The sequence below is a fragment of the Tigriopus californicus genome, chromosome 5 (assembly GCF_007210705.1).
Source record: "Tigriopus californicus strain San Diego chromosome 5, Tcal_SD_v2.1, whole genome shotgun sequence".
Taxonomy (NCBI): domain Eukaryota; kingdom Metazoa; phylum Arthropoda; class Copepoda; order Harpacticoida; family Harpacticidae; genus Tigriopus; species Tigriopus californicus.
Genome location: NC_081444.1, coordinates 14,176,414 through 14,196,255, shown reverse-complemented (window position 1 = coordinate 14,196,255; position 19,842 = coordinate 14,176,414). Strand labels below are relative to the sequence as shown.

Genomic DNA, 19,842 nt, shown 5'->3' with positions numbered 1-19,842 from the left:
TCAATTCACACCACTTCGAATGCCTTGTGACGACGATGGGGAATGTTTTAATTCAAAGTTGGTTGTCGTTTTTGCGCATTTCCAATAAATTCGATTCGTAAATGAGCTTTCTTCGGATACAAGGGAACCCACGCATGATCCAGTTGAGCCAGAACTTTCCGTTATCCTAGCGAGTTTTGTTACACTTCTAGGATGTAGTCAGTTATCAAACACAGATTGGTTATCAAGAATACAACAGCACCATCATTCCCCTCCTCTCGTCTTCCTTCTCTACGTACAGCTACGTGCACTACCGTAGCAGCCAACCCTAAGCTGAAGGATAGGAGGCCAAAGTGTCATTGAGATTGAATTTGGCGTCTTTTCAGTCCCTTCTTCGCTTTCTTCTTTTCCAAGTTTCTTTGTGTCCATTCCGCAATTTTTGTGCCTTTTAGCTCGCTTCTTCTCTGACCCAATTACCAACTAATGCTGGTCCATTCCAATCTAGGAGTAGATTTTTTCTGTCTTTCTCTCAGTTTCTTCGCACAAGATAGTAAAGCGCGGTCCATCCACGGGCAGCGACCAAAGACTCAAAAAGTGCGAAAGAAAAAGATACTAAAATTGAAACGGGAGAATAAATGGAGGAAGAAATTGCTTTCTTTCTCTCGGAGTGTCCTGTCTGTCCCTCTTTTTTCGAATGTCCTTCGAATGGCCCAATGGCCCAGTGGGTGGCTGGTGACTGGCTAGCTAGCTGGCCAGCAACTTCAATCGGTCGAATCGTGGAGCGAATAGGAAGAAGTGACAACAACCTCTTCGCTCTCTGCAGATCTCGAGCAAAAACACGATCTTCCTTCGAGTGAGCTGAGATGTAAGATCGAAAATCTCCTTGTTCAGAATGGAACCGTACGCTTTCGTCTTTCCAATAGGGTCCACTCGTATGCGAAACCAGTCGCTAAGGCCGCTTGTTATGGAGGAATATAGGAGAAACATAAAGGCATGAACAAGGCTCGAGATGATCATGCGAGAATCCCGGCAAATAAAATTAGTAATGGCCAAGTGAGCGAGTTCCTTAATTGGTATAAATGACATGACGACGAGGGGGAACCCGGTGGAAATGGAAGACTCCCTCCCCATTTGGGGTGTAGTTGTCCGACGAAGTGAGGGGTGGAACGACATACACATTTTGCTCATCCTCGTGGGCAATTTGCAATCTGTTTTGGGCATTTACGAAGACAAAGTGGAGAGTCGTCGTAAAAAAAACGTCCAGAGATGGCCAACTACCCCTCAGCGGAGGAGGGTCGAGATTCTTGCATCATCTGTCTTGATTCTCGCCTTGGTTGCCAATCCAGGTACGTACAGGATACTTTTACTACCGACAACCACGGATGTACGTACTACTATGACCTACTATGTCGTTGGGCTAATTCGAGCATTAAATGAGCTCCTTCCATTCATGCTCGTACTCTGTCGTAATGTGTTGGCGTGGATTCTCTTAATCCTATCTGTAAATTTGTCAAACGAACTTTGAGGAGAATTTGAAATACCAGCAGCAATTCTCCTAGATGGGAACAAGCCAGAATCACTGCATGCATATATGGTACGCACATACAGCAGTCAGCTAATGGCAGTGGTGCTTGATAATAGTATTGACGCGTTGATGGGGGAGAGTACAAATAGTAGTACTAACTAGGCAGTGGTAAATCCAGTAATATAAGTAGTAGTAGCAGTGGTCGTGGCAATTCAACTCGTGGCGGTGGCAGAATGATGGATCTTGATGACGTGTGAGTTGCCCGATTCAAAGCGAAACTATTTTGTATTATTAATGCGTTGGTCAGGGTGATTGGGCACGGCTCTCCTCCTGATCTTTGCCCGTGTATGGTGATTTGATTGCGAACTGCAAAATTGAGTGACTTGTCGACCAAGAAACGACACCCTGACATGCAACCAGTCCGGCATCGCAAAGTCTTCCACTCTCGTACTTCTCTACCTACCTCTCTTTGTACCTCACCTTCTCAACTCTTCTGCTTCGCCTTCTATCGCGTACATACTCCAGCTATGCCCAGTCATCAGGGCATGAATGTTGAACACAGGAAAAGGGTTCAAATATTCACGTGGTTTTTTTCTCAAAACCGACTTTCTTCGCCTTTTCCACCTCCTCCCTGTCAACCAAAAGCAACAACTCCCCTCCTTCGTCGGAGGGACTCCTCTTCTCGTCTTCTCACCTCGGTGCTCTCGTGACGACTTCGGAACGACCGCCTCCTACCACTTTGTTGAAATGGTGTTAGGAGCTTCGGTAGCAAGAGCTCACTTCCACTATATCCAGCCACACCACCCCACTGCCAGGCAGCACAACCAGCCAGACAACGCTTTGTATTCTTTTTTTGGTAAGTGCTAGAGAAGTCGACCACGAACGAGCCATGATCTTCTGATGCAAAGAATGTCATTGTTCTGTCTTTTTAGTGGCGACCCGCGCGGCCGGCCGCCGAACGAGACACTTGAATCCATTGAAATCGGACCGACGACCATTAGAAATTGTCATTTACACACACCAATGATGAGGATGACGACAATGTCCACATCGTACGTTGTTTTGTCGTCGTTGTTGTTTGTTGTTGGTCGTCTTCGTCGACGTCGATGACAAAGAGGATGATGAGTGTGGGATCCGTGTGTGAAGTGAACGAGCGTATGTCTGTGTGTGCTATAAAATCTGGGCGTTGACTCTGATCATTTTGTGAATGTTGTCTCCTTTTGGAACTTTCTTCCTTTCGAACCTTTTTTGGCATCTAGAGATGAGATCATGGCGTTGCCAAGCTTCTCCATTTGCTTGTCTTGTCCTGTTACCATAATGTCGATTTTGTCGCTCGTAATGGTTCTTCCCATCCAAGATCACACTTGAGACAGGATGAATGAAAGAATGCATTGAAAGAATCAAATCTCACTGCCAACGCAAATTCATTCCCTTCCGCCTCCTCGTGTTCTCCATCTGTACACGCATATACTAATATAACGCACCACACTTAAGACACACACACACACATACGTACATACAATTGACAAATGGGTTGTTGCGGCTTTCTTATATATCCTTCGTCTCCAAGGAGATTAGGGGACGTGTTTTCTGGTCACACTTTGGCCATGACAGCTCTCCCTCCTTCCCAAATGGGTGATTAGGGATCCTTTCGGGATGTTAAAATGTCAGCCGCCAAACTCCAAACTCAAATCCAACCCCAAGAAAAGTCAGTTAAGTTGGCCCGCTTGAAGCTCTATGAAGTACTACTACTACTTCCAATAGGACACTCGTAAGTGATATTGAATTTCACGAAAGGGACAGGGTTCTTAAGAAGACATGCAATCATGCCCTCGAAGATGGGTGGATCAGATAATTCCGTCCTGAGCAAATGCTTAACTGGGCACCTCCCATTCCCACTGAGTCGCTAATGTTGTCTGGGTTCACCCCTCTTTCACACAATACTTTGGGTTAAGCCTGGGCCCAATTGTCAGGGGCGGAATAGGAGGTTTGAAGTGAGCGGAATGAACTTTGGGTGGATCAGGAATCCACACCAGACTGGTTTAAAGTCCCGAAGCAGGAGATTTGGACAGGAACAACTTGAAGAAGCTCCGGCATGTGGCCTCCAGCTGGGTCGAGCAAGGCTGTCCAATTTCAGAATCAGAAAACCAGGCTAACCGTATGCCAAATTCTCCGTCTATTGAAAGGCAAGAAAATTTTATGGCCAATCTGAAACTTGCTCGATGCATCCGTGTGCTCGACTGGAACCTCCCGAGCTATGGTCAGTGCACAGACTTTGGGTCGAGGGGACAACCAAGATGGGGACCCGGAGGAGAGGAGGGGAGATTCTGTTCCATCTTTGAATTACATCCCAAGATGTGACTTCAATGAAAGGAGGTCGTCGTGGCGACTCACGATTCTTGTGTACTTTGTTAACTCGTTACTTGCTCCACCTTCCGACCATTTTCCCGTGACGCATGGTTGGAGCAAGTTTGAGGATCCACAGCTGCTTGTCTCCGATCGGCGTGAGACAGATTGGTTGTTTGTTGTTCCCCTTCCCCTCTCTCTGTCTCTTCCTCTCTCTCTTCTCCTCTCTATGCTCTTCTTTTTGCGCTCTGTCTTTCCATACCTTCTCTCTACTAGTCTAGTGCATACAGTGTAGTAGATGGATGGAATGGGTGGATGGATAGATAAGGAGCTAACTTCCCTTCGTCCTTCTTTCTCTCACGACCTGATTTGTGAGCCCCCCGTGTTGGCAATGCCTTTGTATTAAGACCCGTGTTTAATTGGTCTCGTTTTGGGTCTGGACGGAATTGGTGATATATCTCATTTCCTTTTCCCAGCCATGGATGGCTAACATATTCTATGTGTCGCCGTTAGATGGATCCAGAGGAACAACGATAGATTTATACTCCGACCGACACGAACCGAAATGGTACGAATTCTTCAACGACAACAGGATGTATATCATATGTTGTCCGGTTTTGGGCTCATTATTACTTTCTGAACGACTATCGGCGAAAGACCAGACGACACCAGATCTCGATATCGTTTGACTCCAGTACACAGGCCGTTATTATACGACCTGTAATTGTACTTGATGCACTTCCCTGCGAGAGATAAATGAGGACAATAGGCGCCATTGGTGGCATCCAGTCTCTTTTTAAAAATGTCACGGGATGAATTTGGTATTACCATGCGGATCATTCGCATGGTTTGCCCGTGTCAATCCCAACTATTAGGGACGACAAATGAAAGGGGGGCTTACCCAGGGAGTGACATTCTTATCGTTCTCATATTACTGAAAACCTTTGTCGAAGAAATAGGAATGTGATTTCCCGAAAATGACTTTCAAGAACCTGGTTAATTGCGGGGTCAATTGCGCAGGAGAGGGGAAATTGACACCATAAACATTGAAACGTCTAACCTAACCCACTTCAGTTTGAGAAGCCTTGAATTTAGCCTGCATTTTTGTAATTCCGATCCTAATATGGGAATGCAATAAGTTTCAGCATGTTTACCATGATAAGATAAATGCAAATAGTATGAGGTGAGGTAAGCGTGTTAAATTTGAGAGATTTTTCATCCAAATCTAATGTTCTCAAAAGAAAACCTGCGTTTAATTAGCAGAAATTCGTTTTCCTTTAGACGTTAACGTTTTAATTTCATAGTTTCTGATCAAGTTTAAAGTCCCGGTTCGCTTACCCATTTCCAGATTATTGGGACTGTTACATTTCTTCACAATTGGTCGGTAAAAAGCCTGAAGTAGTTTTTCAAGCTCAATCGATCATGTTGTACGAGGTACTTTTCAAGATTAAAATGCATTCGCATAATATTTTTCGCTCAATAGCTTTTCATTTCAAATTTCAAAAACAAATTTGATGCGACATATTATGAGTATCTTTTGCAAAATGCAATTTCTACTACCGCTGTACATGACGGAAATATTTCCAATTGTCAATTTCACCCAAGCATCTTGACGCAACGTTGCTAAGTTCAAAGTGATGTTATCGTCGACCTTTGTCATTGCTGGGAAGATCCGTTCTATCTGTCAATCAATTTTTTCTCTGAACATGCGTGCCATTTTCAACATACGTAGGTGGGATTCAGAAGCCTCTTGAAGAGACATTATAGGTGATATTTTCGTGGCTTGTCTGCTTCACAGCTTATCCGCTTGACCCTCTCAAGAAACCAATGAAATTCTGCGTCGATCGAAATTATTAACTCAGATTGGTTGAAGAATAAGGCAAACCAGTCAAGCGGTCAAGGGGATAAGCCACGAAAATGTCTTCTATTATTATAAGGCAAAATCGGGCGACATTAGGTGTGGAGTGGCGTCAATATAATCGGGAAAATGGAAAGGGATTGATTAGGGTCAAGGGTAGCACAAGCTGAAATGAGTAAAAGCTTCTCAAAACAGGCAGTGCAGTCTTTCTATTTTTAAACTAAGTTGTTGAACCAGCTAATAAAAAAATGTGGATCGAATGCATTTTGATTTTGAAAGCACCTCGTACATACGCCCAGTAGTTTCATCAAACAGTGGCAAGATGAACCGAGCAAAAAACGTCCAACTAGTTTTGTCTAGTCCAGTGATCTACATCTTATCCAAAGAGATATCAATGGGAAAAACACCATTCTTTTCAAACGTGTTTTTCAGGTCATGTTTTGGGATAGGGTTGTCCCTTGATTTTCTACTTTGAAATTGTCAATCTTAATTGTTTGCCCTTGCTATATGGAATGACTTAGAGCTCGGATTTCTAAAATCAAATATGATGAACGGGTTTGTTGGCCAAATCAGCCTGCCTCGGGTGGGAAAATCTCAATGACAAGCTTTTCATTACGTATGCCTAAAATCTGAAATTTCAAATCGGTGCCATTATTACTGATATTGTTCTTCTTATTTTTTAAGCAAGAGACATAACATTTATTTGTTAAGAGGTTCATTACAACCTTATAAGGTAAAAAGCCTAGATTGGTGACTAAGAGAAAGCCAGAGATTCTAATTTTATACAGTCATTAGTCATTACCATATGTCTTTAATTATCAAACTGACACATTACATAACACATTTTGATTACATTATATGATGATTTGGATACAATGAATACTTCAGTCGATACGGAAATAGTATTTTCCCTTTAAGTACGTATTTCCAGAAGTAGGTTCAAAGAGTGCAAAGGCTTCCCCTTAGGTCTGGTCGACAGCGTCAGAAGTATCGCTCGGGCTGAATCAACCATTTCTACACTGAATGAAGACAATGTTTGGGATACGTCTGAGAGAAGTTCGGATCATACTTTCCGATTTTACTAAGTCGCTTGGAAATATTTACCCACATTCAGCATATTTTTGGGAAAATGGCCGTTTCAATTTATCAGGAACGAAGAAGTATTAGCTAAATAAATTTTAGAAAATGCAACTGTAAAATGTAACACCATTTCATTTTGACGAGGAACAATTGATTAATATAAACCTCATTGTGGCCAAAGTAAGTGGAACGGTAGGTAATCCGTCCCTTTTATTGAGGAACAATTAACACCAAGGCCCTTTGAATAACTAAGTTCTTGAAAAACTTACGTATTATATATGCATTAAATGAAACGTTTCAAATAGTCGCCAATGAGGCTGACATAAAGATATGTAGGAGCTAACCTAGAAAACCAAATACACTCACCGTTGCTTCACCAATCTCCGGCACCCTTCACCCCCGTAACTAATACTAATGTAAGGAAGAGTGAGAGTGCCACACTCCAATTAGGCCTTGAGGGAATTCTTAGACAGTAAGTACTTGGTCATTTCTGAGTGCTTGTTTAAGGAACGAATGTGCTTTGCTTCTCAATGTGTTATCAATAAGAGTCACTCGCTAAATTTGTACTGTTGCTTCAAGCTTGACGATACGTAAGTTAAGGAGGCATGCTATAATAGTTTGAACTGCGATATTGAATTTTGAAATAAGCGTGAAAATGCAAACATGTCTTTAAGGTCCTATAAAACACAAAAATATTACTCCACGATTTATGTAGATGATAGGTCAGTCTTGATAGAAATCGGCACATCACTTCCCTAATCCAAATAGTGAAAATTTCATGATAAATGGTAGTCAAGTGCATTAGGAACAGGCTTTTTTATTCAGTTCAAAATAAGAAAATTCACACAAGGGGATATGAGGCCTTTGTAGCAATGCCGCATTGATTCTGTTTGTTGCGTGTCATCTTGATAAACCCGGCATCGCCCCATTTGGTCCCCCAAGAGTTCTTGACCAACCAAAAATCGGTTCCATTCTCAGATCCATAACCAACGACTACAACTCCGTGATCAATCGCATCAGGTCGACAATGAGGTTCGTCATAAACGCCTGAACAAGTGGCCCGTTCGATTAGTCAATGGCAAACAATCTTATGTATTGTACCCGAATGACTCACCATGCGAATAGAACTGGAAAGTCTCGTGGGACGCATCAACGGCAACAGAAACGGGTCCAGTTGTAGCTACAGCTTCTTTAAGCTTCTGCTCATCACCTTTGGGCAAATCCACGAATCCCATGTCAGACGCGCCTTTGGTTTTGACCTGGTAACGACAGTCGTCGAGAGCACCTTCGTAAGGGTAAGCCTTTTCCGTATCGATCCCACCATTCTCCTTGATGTACTTGAAGGCACCGTCCATTAGACCTCCGGCACAACCAATATTACCGTAAGGTATGGAACAATCCATCAAGTTCTGTTCGGAGAGAGAGACAGCCTGGCCGTTTTTGCGGAAGTGCTGACCCTCCAATGATCCGGTCTGATTTGGTTAGAGAGCACATATCTTATTTTGTGAGGGTGTCTGTTTCATAGAATTTGATTTGGACTCACAGCGGAGAATGCCCAACAAGACCCACAGCGGCCTTGATCTTTGATGGGCGTGACTGCGCCTTTGGCTCGCCAATCGACTTCATTGGGCAGCTCAACATTGGCGGGCGAGATGAAAGTGGCTCCCATGCGAGATGAATTGTCAAGATCAATTCGATAGCCGTTCATTACATTGACAAACTCATGGCGGAGGAGATCTCCAAATTTGTTCATCTTCAGGAAATAGGTGTGAATTCCGCGGTGGGCTTCATGGTTGTGTCTGGCGATTTTATCCTTGTTCTCTATGAAAACCTTCATACGGAATCGTTCTTCGTTAGAAGTGGAGTAATTCTGGCCTAAAGCAAAGGGAAATCATTGGCACGAACTGTCGAAGATGTGTTCACCATTTGAACCATGGAAGCATCAACAATTGATTTGCGAAGCTGAACGATTTTTTTATATATATCAATCAATACATTTCTTTAGAAAATACTTTTAGCCTCAATTTACAGCTCTCCATATATATCCTTAACCAGCAGTCATTCAACAATGGGTAAATATGCCTGTGTCTTACCATGGGCCAATTTCCAGGCTTCCCATTCATCAACCATGGTCTCAAGGGAGGTCAGGGCGCTGGCAGTTGCAAGTAATACGCCAAAAGTCAAAACAACTTTCATGTTGCTCTCTGAGGAAATGTGCAGACCTCAAAGTCCAATGCTTAACTGTCGCTCAAGTTTTTGAGTATTGGGGCGATAACAACGGGTAAGTCATATGTTGGCAAAATTTGCCTTTGTTCGCCTCATCGGTCAATAATTGAGACTGACCGTTAAGGTGGGATTAAGAGACAAAGCTCAATAGGGGGGGACTTAGGTGAGGGCTTTGTTGAAGGGTAATTTAACCCCTTCGGATCATCAGACCCTCTCTTCACCGCCTTTGGGGTCTTTGGGGTCTCGTCGTCATTGTGGTGGTGCAACGAAATCTATTTACAAAGGTGATTTGAAGGAGGAAAGTGAGATAGAGTCCAGATTATTGCTTTGCTTAGGGCTGGCGTTTCTCCCCTCTTCTTTCTGATAATTGCCGTTTTCATAAGCAATGTACTCTTGTACCCCCTCTTGGGCTATTAATAATAAGAATGACAACAAGAGAATTTTTCGAAAATCTAATTTGAATGTTTTGAGAGCACCTTCAGAGAGAATCCAGGCTAGTATGAACAATGAAGTGCAACTCTCTTCTTATATTAGGATCAAGGCAAGGAATCCAGTCATCACATCATCCATTTCCAAATTACGATAAGCAATGTCATTAATGGTATGAGATAGGTTCTCCATGTGCTTAAATCTAACCATAAACTTGGGAGAAGCCGGGCAGGAGAATCGAACCGAGGACCCCCTCTCTCATTTTACGACCCAGCACCAAGCATGACGTCACGTCTTCTGCCATAATAGATTTGTCCGGTCCCAAGTCAATCGCAATTTACTTGAATCAGGAACAGCTTTCCAGAGATATGAGATAGAAGGGGAACTACTAGTACTATATGGTTATTCGTAGTTGCGATTAGTCAATCATATGGTAAAAAATATGATTACTAAATTCAGATGAGTATTTCTTAACTCAACAACGACTTTACTAGCTGTCATGTTGTAAATGAGCCTTATTGATTTGGTTCAAACTTTGGAGTGATAATTGCATTCGCTTTCTTTTCCTGATTATGATGAAGGTCAAAAGTTTTTGAATATGTTGGAACATGATGTGAGCGAATAGCGGATGAACCTACACATTCTCACCAAAAAGAATGAACCAATTTTTAGCAAGGCAATTTCAGGTCCTACTAAATTGCCTCCAAAGGAAGAGCTCGAAGGGGCGAATGCTTTCCTATTTTATTTTCGAACATGGCTTTATAACTCATAATAAGGATTTCCAAGTACTAAAATATGTCAACGAGACATCAATATTGAAAGGTGACCAAACAAGTATGGAAAACGGTACGTGATTTGTAATAAATGAAAGCGAGAGTTCTTGGAACGGTAAATAATCTATTATGTTTTATAACCGCACAATGTTTCACTATTGTTCCAAGGAGGACGTTTAGAAAACCAAAACAAGAATACCACGATAAATCAGTTAGTCTTGAAGCGAAAAATATCTTCTTTTTTTGCCTACACAAGCGGGTATGATGCCTCTGAAGCAATTCCACATTGATTATCCTTGTTCCGAATCATCTTCAAGTATCCAGCATCGCCCCAACTGGTTCCCCAGGAATTCTTGACCAACCAATAATCCACTCCCTCTTCAGTTCCATAACCAACAACTAGAACACCGTGATCAAGGGCATTTGGCTCGCATTCTTCTTCATCATAGATACCTGAAATAACAATAATTGAATGAATCGACGAGAACCCAAGATCAATTGAGCTTGCTACCAAACAACGTACCATGAGAATAGAATTGGAAAGAGTCTTTGGAGGCATCAATAGCCACGGAAACGGGTCCAATGGTGGCCACAGCCTCCTTGAGTTTCCCCTCATCGCCTTTCGGCACATCGACGAAGCCTTTGTCGGTGGCGCCCCTGGTGTTGACTTGGTAGCGGCAAGATTCGTCTTGACCCTCGTACGGGTAACCGGTCTCTGTGTCAATGCCGCCATTATCCTTGACATACGTGAAGGCAAAGTCCATGAGGCCACCACCACAGCCTTCATTGCCATAAGACGTGGAGCAATCGAGCAAGTTCTGTTCAGACAGGGACACCATCTTGCCATTCTTGCGGAAGTGCTGACCCTCCAATGATCCGGTCTTGAAAGGGTGAGAGAAGAAATAAGTATGGATACCAGGAAGACTTATGGGTGACAAAATCTGAGCTTACGGCCGAGAACGCCCAACAGGAGCCACATTGGCCTTGATCCTTGACAGGAGTGACGGCGCCCTTGGTTCTCCAATCAACCTCGGTGGGCAGCTCAACATTGGCGGGCGAGATGAAAGTGGCTCCCACAGGAGATTTCTTTCGCAAGTCCATTCGGTAACCGTTCATTAGATTGGTAAACTCGTGGTGGAGGAGATCTCCATACTTGTTCATCTTCATGAAGTAGGTGTGTTGTCCTCGATGAGCTTGGTTGTTATGTTTGGCCACCTTGGCCTTGTTCTCCATGAAGACCTTCATGCGGAATTTCTCCTCAGCCGGACTAGAATAGTTCTGAGCTAGAATAACAGAGACAGACACATTGGTCATCATCGATCTATTCATCAAAGGAACCACGAGAATTTATGTTTTCCTACCATGGGCAAATTTCCAGGACTCCCATTCCTCAACAACGACCTCAAAGAAGGACACGGCACTGGCCGAGCCAAGCAATAAAGTCAAGGCCAAAAGAACTCTCATGATGAATCGTATCGAAGATGAAATAAATGTTCAGTCCTCAGAGTCCACTCTTGAACTGTTGACGAAATGGGGTAGACCCGCGTAAAGACAACTCAGAAGGGATTTACCCCAACCCCCTATTGGTCTATGATTGAGGATCACCGGCCGTCAACGCTAGAAGAGGCACTGCGAAAGCTTAACAGTTGAAGAGATATGGATAGTGGCTCAGTTGAGGGGTTTAATGGATAGGTCTTGGGTGTCGCCCTCCACTTACGTATATCTTGCGTAGGTTGAGGTTTAGGGAGGAAAGTTGCTCCATATCGTGTCTTTAATGAACATTGGAGTCTTTTAAGCCTTCATGGGCCCTTTTACATCGATCCAGAGACCCATCAGCCAAACAGGATCGTATGTTACTTTGGGCTCGTGAGGAACAACTTATATTATTGGGAGTTCCAAACCTCACTGTTCATGCGGACTTTAAGACTTTAAATGGAACTTTTCGTAATTACCGAAGATTTTCACTACGTAATCAAAACGTCGAAAATGAATCACTTTTTATGGAAAAGATGAACTTTGGAATTATTATGATTCTGCTTTAAGCAAGATTGGAAATGGAAATTTACTAGTCTTACAACAACCAGACACTTCCAATTGCTCGGACGTAACTATTTTAAATTTCATTGGATACACTTCATCAACCACTAGGCTTCTGCATTGAAAAAGTCTCGCATAAATATATGTATCAACTGCTGAGTGAAATAAGAAATGGGGTAGGGAGCACAACCCGGAACGATGGCAAGCCCATCAATTATGTTTTCCCACACGCTCTAGAATCTTTACCGAACGTTTTAAAAGTCCCATAACGTAAACTGACTATCCGGGTCGAGCATTCAAGAAAAACAACGAACTCGGAGATTGATGGAATTTGATTGTTTGGGGCCAACGCCAACAAGATTTGGGGATTTAAGGATAATTGGTTGTAATTTCGCGGTTGGGAGAACACCTACAAATTCAGCATAAATCACCATCCATTGAAAGTCATTTCATCACTTTTGTGTGAAATGAATGTATTTTGCATTACAATTTAGAGAATAGAAAAGCAACAACCGACAGACATGACATTGCTTTTGAGGATAGAGGGTCGTCATTTCTTGTTTATACAAGAGGGTATGAGGCCATTGAAGCAATTCCACATTGATTTCCTTTGTTCCGGGACATCCTGACTTACCCAGACTCTTCCCAATGATGGCCCCAAGAGTTCTTGACCGACCAATAATCGGATCCATTATCAGTGCCATAGCCAACAACTAGAACGGCATGATCGACAGTGGAGGTGTGGCAATGCTTGTCATCATAGATGCCTCAATTGAAGCGAATATCGCTTAAAACAATTAGCACCAGACGAATGAATACGTTGCGGAAAGTTACCGTGAGAATAGAACTGAAACATTGGTCTACTAGCATCGATTGTAACGGAAACGGGTCCCACGGTGGCCACGGACCCTTTCAGTTTCTGCTCATCATTTTTGGGCAGATCGACAAATCCAACGTCGGAGGCCCCTCTATTTCGAGGCTAATGATGGCAGTCGTCACCTATGACCTTATACGGGTAGGTTAGAGACCCTAGGGTAGGTTGCCTTTGTGTCAATACCATGGTTTTCTTTGATGTATTGGAAAGTGAAGTCCATGGTTCCGCCACTGCAGCCTGAGTTTCCATCGATTTCGGAGCAATCGATCAAGTTCTGCTCAGAGAGTGAAATCAAATCACACTCTTCCCGGAAAGGCTGATCTTCCAAAGCGCCGGTCTTGAGATGACCAAGCCGAATTATTCCAATCAGATGTGTTCTCGTATTATGCATGTGTTTGAAGTTACGGCCAAGAATGCCCAACAAGATCCAAATTGGTCTTGATTCTTGACGGGAGTAACGACTTCATCTGGGAGCTCAACATTGGCGGGTGAGCTGAAGGTGGCTCCTCCAGGAGATCGCTCCTTCAAGTCGATTCGGTAGCCGTTCATCTGCTGGACAAACTCATGATGGAGGAGGTCTCCAAATGCTGTTCACGATGGGCTTCGTAATTGTGTCTAATACTCTTATATTTATTCTCCATGAACACCATCAATCGAAATCTCTCCTCGGCTGGAGAAGAGTAATTCTGGCCTATGAGTATAAACGGTTATGAAGACATTATGAAAATGATGAAGTATGCGAAAATGGTTCTCTCGTTACCATAGGCCAATTGTCCAAGCTTCCCATTCCTCAATCACCACCTTGGCTCTAACAGTGGCTGCCATCAAAGGTAGAATCAGAAGTAATTTCATGACAAATCCGCTTTCAAATATGTCACGGGGAAATGTGCAGACGTCAAGAAGTCCTAAGGAAAACTGCGAGGAAAACCTGGAGAGCTGAAGTGTCAAGTAATAGCTAAAATTACCTTTTGAAATACTTTAGAGGACAAGGAGCATCCCCCGGCGGGTGTAGTAGGTAAGCAAAAAGCCCATTGGATTTCCTTGAATGGTGATTGTCATCGGACTTTCTGTATAGATAGGATCCTAGGTGTGGTCATTTGGGCAGTCGAAGAAATCAGTTCGGGGTTGATGACAGAACGCACTCTTCATGAACATTGTTAATCCTTTAAATATAGCGAGCTATTTAGCTCAATGCTTCATGAGCATCCAAAGAACGTTCCATTGGTAGGGAGGCCAATTCCTCAACTTTCTAAATGATCAAAATAATCATCTACCAACAAAGCCGCTCGAGATTATCTTACTCTGAAAGATAGCGAACAGTGAGAGGGTTGTGGGATTATTAGAAGCCAAATAAACGGCATTGGGTAGGCGAAAGGAACAATTCAGAGAGTCTGGACCCAAAGCTCTAAAGGAATCTCTTGAGAATTGAGAACCAATCATCTAGTTACTCGTCATTGATCATTTCGCGTCTGTCATTTATTACTCTAAACTATGCTCTAACGGCTCTAACCCATGGACTCTTGAGGAGTTCCAGGGGCCGCCAAAGCTCAAACATTGCCCCAATCGGTAAACGTTGGGGAATAATCCTCGATACCACAGTGAAAAACGTATGTTAAGACCTACAGCAGACACGTTCATTCCGGTGAATTGCGCATCAAATGAAATCCAGTCAGCGCCCCGCCAAACAAAGAATATTGGGGTTGAAGTAGTGATTGACGATCGCCCGACCCACCCCCACAAAAATAACAAGGGGGCAGAAGGAGCCAGTTTATGAGCAACTAGCTACTGCGTAATTTCTTTCTTGACTTCTTGGTGGGGGTGCGAGGTGGGGGTGGCGAAGGAGAAATTGAAAAGTCTGAGTGATGGCTCTGATCTCCTGAAGAATAGCACAGTTCACAGTTCACATGGGCAGTCCAGTAAACCAAAGGATTTCCCACTCATTGACCTCGTGACGGGTTACTTGAACAAGGGGTGAAATGGATGAAATGTGAGACCCACTAGATGGCAAGTGTTACAGTTGTATTTCACATTTTACCAGTCTTGTTGCGACGATGAGACGGATGGGTGTAGTGAAAATGTAAACTGCGATAAAAATAGTCTATTACACCAAGACCAGAGAAACTGGGAACAGAGAAAAATGCTTTTGATTAAACAATTACGAAAGGCATCAGATTGAAATTTTGAACAGGGGTTGGTGAAAGCTTTTCAGTTCAACTTATTTTCAATAGTTTTTACAATCGTCCCCCTAATTAGTAATGACGCCGGGCACACACCAGGGAACCTGATCACTTCAGGACCGCACCGCCTCCTGATGTTGTAAAGTGATCCACGCACAAATAAAGCCAGCTTCATTGTTGGGATGCTTTTGCGAACTTAGACGTAGGCCCCACCAATAAATCACGAGGGTCATTGCATCGTTGAGACGATCTTAATGTAGGCCTTATTGCTACACAGGCCAATTAGGTGGAGGAAATGGCATGGCCCGGTTGAAATTAATTTAATTGGCATCTGCAACGTGTCATCACTAATTTTGAAAACTATCCAAAACAAGGTTCAGGTGAATATGTCTCATCAGCCTCTGGTCAAAATTTCAACTCAATACCTATCGAAATTTGAAGTTTTTGCCACAAGACAAATCCTACCAGGACTACACCATGTTCTCTGAAAAAACTGGTTCATGCAACAATAAGGCCTCCATCACGGCTGCCTCAGGGATAGACTTATTCCACGTGATTCATATGTGCACTGAAGCTCCAAGGGCTAGTTTTGCCTTCATATGAGGGTTTTGTCATCTTAAACTTTGACACATCTGTCATATTGCATCCCAAAAAAATCTCAGGTCAGCGCCAAGAAATAGAGAATGTCGGAATGCAACCCTTTCACTTTTTTTGATGGATTTATTTTTGTCTGAAAGTTTTCAATACATGACAATGATTAAACCACATGGCTGTAGAGTTTCTTGAAATAATGTTAGAGCTGATGGCGGAGGACGGACAAAACTATGTAAGGTGATTGACAGTAATATCCACGAGGATATCATAACTGTTAACCTTTTTGACCTTTGTCTTCAAACCAGATGTCAGCAAAAAAATCAGGTCAATTTTGAACACCAGTAATTGCGGAATACCTTGCAAGAAAAAGAAAAAAAAATGCTAATACATGTGGTCGAAAATTCGGGATACGCATTCTTTTCGAAAAAAATTGCAAGACAATTATTTCGGCCACCTTTAAAAGTTGTACTCATATGTACGTAGATATTTTGGTTTTCCAACTTTTTATAGTGTTTTGATGAGATGAAAACGGCAAACAAGGTTTTTCACCAGTTAGGATCCCTCTCAGAATGCGATTAAAAAGAATCTAAGCTGACTCTGACATGACGTAGCTGACAAAAAGGCACTTTTCGTGTGTTACAAGTTGTAAAAAGTTGTCATTTTAGTGCTCATGCAATTGTGTGCCTTGGCTTTTGAACACAGTCCGACTGGCAATGCCATTCCAATGTAAAGCAATTGAAGGAAAATTCAATTACTTTTTTGGTCCAATTATTAATGCAGATCCAACACCAAAACAAGTGTATATTTAAGTTAGCTGAAACGCCTTTTGACCACATGGTATGCAAATTTAAGATGTCCATTCATATCCAAAATTGCTGTAAATTTGTTTTTAAGTACTTTTCGAAAGCCTTGCCTTTTGAACGATACTGAAATTGATGACGATAACTAAAAGACGTCTATTGTAAAGTGATTGCACGAAAATTATCGCTAAAAGGCGTCTATTCTCAATATTCTATCAATTCATTCAGTCTAGTCTTTGAGACAACTTTCCTGCCCCCCCCCCTTTCTAATTACCCTTGTTTTGACCAATTATTTACTTGAGATGCGAGAATGGAATAAGTATTTGAGCTTGTTATACGTAATTGCGTCTAGGGAACTGAAAACAGAGAAGGGATATTATGCTCTGGTGAGCTTGTCATTTTTTCAACATTTCCAATAGCAAAACAACTCAGTACACTAGTTAGTGTTGTAATGGTTACCTTAGTAAAATATTGCAATCGAATCAACCCAATAAAAGAGATTACTGAATTATTTTTGTTCTCAAATTTGATCTCTTTTCTTCACAATTTTTTTGTACCATTTACTCAGTAATTTACTTTTCTAGCCATTTTCTTTTAATGCTTTTCTTCAAAGCGCATTCTCAAGAAGTGAAAGTTGTTGATAAATTTCTTGTAATATGTTAGGTCACTTGATGTTTCCAATCGGAGGGCATTTCATCTTATTCCTTCAGCACACTCGTTGCATCCCGAACGTTGCTCCTAAAATTAAAATTCTACTAAAAAACAACAAAATTATTTTCAAAAAAAACCTGTTAATACTGATTGGTAACTAAGGGTGTTGATTCGTTTGGATTGTAGCATGTCTGAAGTCTGATTAGACAAGCGCTTGATCCAATTTCCAGATCAACCGCATATTCCAAGGCTAACCAGATACGCCAACTCTAATTCGTTGGTCGATCAAATAATATATCAAAAATAAAAGTTAAGCAAAATAAGTTTTTGTTGCTGAATCGGAACATATTCTGAAAATGGGAAGATTAAGTCAACGTCCAGCTCTTTTATTTTAGTACTAATGGGGATGACATTTCGAGTAGTCCGTTAAAACTTCCGCCCAAAAAAGGAAGTAATTTATTTGGTAAATGGTGTTCATATCCTGACAACGTCTCATTGCTTACTCACTAATGCATTAAATCTGGCTTCGGTAACGTTCACAACCTTGGGTACTCACTATTAACTCGCAACAATGCAATGGTTTCATTGGCCTTTTCTCATCCATTTGGCAATGCCATTGGCCATCTGGCCTTCCACAAAAACTCATTGGGATTATCAGAGTCGTCCCAGGGGACCCGGGATTACTCGTCGTGGAACTTCCAATTATATGGTATGACAATAGTTCCATCCGACTCCACCGAGTAGTAACGATCCACCAAGATGTGGTTCCCATGGGTCAGATGTCGAATATGGGCCGAATACTGCATCAATCGGGTGCAGGATTCGATCATATTCTGACTAGTGATCCCGATGTCTTTTTCCAACTTGACTAAGCCCAATTCCAATGCGCACGCCTCTATGATATCCACTTCTTTCTGGGCGAGCTTCCCCGCTTGATCGAGTCGTTGTTGAGCTTGATCCATGTTCTCGGACATGAATTCCACAAGTCGCGAAATGGCAATGTTGCAAGGCAAAATCATCTGACCCGTAGCGGTTAACATCAGCGGCGAAGAGGAGTTCTCCAGACAGATTTCCAAATGCTCCAATGACTCTGGCCAATGGCCGGGGAAGCGTTTGCTGGTGCGGTAATCATTAATGGAGGTCAGGAGTCTGCGGAGTCGCTGGCGGTAATCGTCAACGCTCGTGATAGCTTGGAACTTCTTCCGAACCACCTTGACGTCCAATAAGGCTTGTGAGAGGGCCTTTTCGACCCGTGGGATGTGTTTGAGGATCTGCTCTTCATCCGGGATCTCTTTGAGTTTCTGCAACCAATTATGAGCCACTTCACCACTGTACAAGACGATCTCACCTTGCAGACTGAGACCACTGAAGTTGCCAAAAACCACAGTTTTATCGCGAACAATGGCGGCCATGGCGGGATCGCTTTCGCAAATGGACCGGAAACTCGTCAAGCTATTGCGACAATTGTACGGCTTGAGATCCCCGCCCCAAATAATGTCTTTCAAGTGGAAGTCATAGATCATGAGATCCTGCATGCGTTCCAATCTCAGCCGCAAGGGTTCGATCTTCTCGAAATTGGCTCGAGCTCGTTCCACATTTCGATGGAGAAACACGTCCAAAGGGTTTCGAGCATCATTGGCACTCCGGGTGCGTACTTCGTGGAACTGAAAGTCAAAGGCATCGCCGTCGAACTTGGTGACCCGTACTCGATCCTCGGGTTTGTCGGCGATGCTATCCACGTACGATGTGGGCAAGTTGGCGCCTTTAAGAATGGCAATGACCGTCTTGCGGACTTGCGGATCCGTGAGTTGATAGGACACTCGAGACAAACCGCTGCGGGATTTGTTCCGAGCCTCGCCGCGTTTCAGAAAAAAGGTCACCTTGGCGGATTCGGGCTTGCGTTTCTCTTCCAGGAGAACATCGAGATAATTCTTCAGGGATTTCATGGAGTGCTCATTCACGGCTTGCTCTTCCGGAAACAAGCCAAAGAGATCGGGATGGACCAAGAAGTAGAATGGTCTCAAGGCTGTGGAGACTTCAGAGGAGGTCAATGATCGGGAAGGTAAGTAGATTCGACCCAATCTGGCAGACGCGAGTTGAAGTAATTTGGCCATGGCCTTTCACAACAACCACAGATCAATGACCTGTGTGGATTTCATATGATGTAAGCCGAGAAAAGCGATTCAATTCAGTCAACGACCAGAAATCATATTCTTATATTGATGACCGATGACCATTGGCCGATGGATTGGACTCTAGGGGATAAAAATTCACATGGTTGTTAGAACCTTCATAGATTGGAGAACGTCTTTGTGTCTGACAGGCTTTGTTTTTGTTTTTGTGTCTAGTATTCAGTCAGCTGATCTACCCAACGGCAGCAGCATCAAGATACACTCACCACTCGTCAGTCACGTGATAAGCCGTGCTCCATGGATAATCGCAATAACCATTTTCGAACTGCGGGTTGTAAGAATGTAGTTATACTAGTTCATT

The 19,842-nt window shown here is 42.9% G+C and overlaps 3 protein-coding genes and 1 pseudogene across 4 annotated transcripts; all 4 read right to left on the bottom strand.

Annotated features, from left to right (window-relative positions):
- Positions 1 to 7,595: 7,595 nt before the first annotated feature.
- LOC131881391 (procathepsin L-like) lies at positions 7,596 to 9,038 on the bottom strand. Its single transcript, XM_059228235.1, has 4 exons — positions 8,882 to 9,038; positions 8,332 to 8,663; positions 7,903 to 8,260; positions 7,596 to 7,835 (listed from the first exon to the last, which is right to left on the bottom strand). The coding sequence occupies exons 1-4, from the start codon at positions 8,982 to 8,984 to the stop codon at positions 7,630 to 7,632; spliced, it is 999 nt and encodes a 332-aa protein (XP_059084218.1). The 5' UTR covers positions 8,985 to 9,038; the 3' UTR covers positions 7,596 to 7,629.
- A 1,167-nt stretch (positions 9,039 to 10,205) lies between these two features.
- On the bottom strand, positions 10,206 to 11,809 carry LOC131881390 (cathepsin L-like). The gene is made up of 4 exons (XM_059228234.1): positions 11,578 to 11,809; positions 11,168 to 11,499; positions 10,740 to 11,097; positions 10,206 to 10,669 (listed from the first exon to the last, which is right to left on the bottom strand). Exons 1-4 carry the CDS (start codon positions 11,678 to 11,680, stop codon positions 10,464 to 10,466), a joined length of 999 nt encoding a protein of 332 aa, XP_059084217.1. The 5' UTR covers positions 11,681 to 11,809; the 3' UTR covers positions 10,206 to 10,463.
- Positions 11,810 to 12,138: 329 nt separating this feature from the next.
- Positions 12,139 to 13,780, bottom strand: LOC131880583 (cathepsin L-like; annotated as a pseudogene).
- Positions 13,781 to 16,037: 2,257 nt separating this feature from the next.
- Positions 16,038 to 19,694, bottom strand: LOC131880901 (T-cell activation inhibitor, mitochondrial-like). Of its 2 annotated transcripts, XR_009373305.1 has the most exons (2): positions 17,906 to 19,694; positions 16,038 to 16,254 (listed from the first exon to the last, which is right to left on the bottom strand). XR_009373305.1 is itself a non-coding variant. In XM_059227623.1 (1 exon), the coding sequence occupies exon 1, from the start codon at positions 19,461 to 19,463 to the stop codon at positions 18,030 to 18,032; it is 1,434 nt and encodes a 477-aa protein (XP_059083606.1). In that variant the 5' UTR covers positions 19,464 to 19,694; the 3' UTR covers positions 17,769 to 18,029. The 2 variants fall into 2 exon arrangements, 1 of the variants encoding a protein (XP_059083606.1); XM_059227623.1 differs by lacking the exon at positions 16,038 to 16,254 and having other exon boundaries at positions 17,769 to 19,694.
- Positions 19,695 to 19,842: the final 148 nt, after the last annotated feature.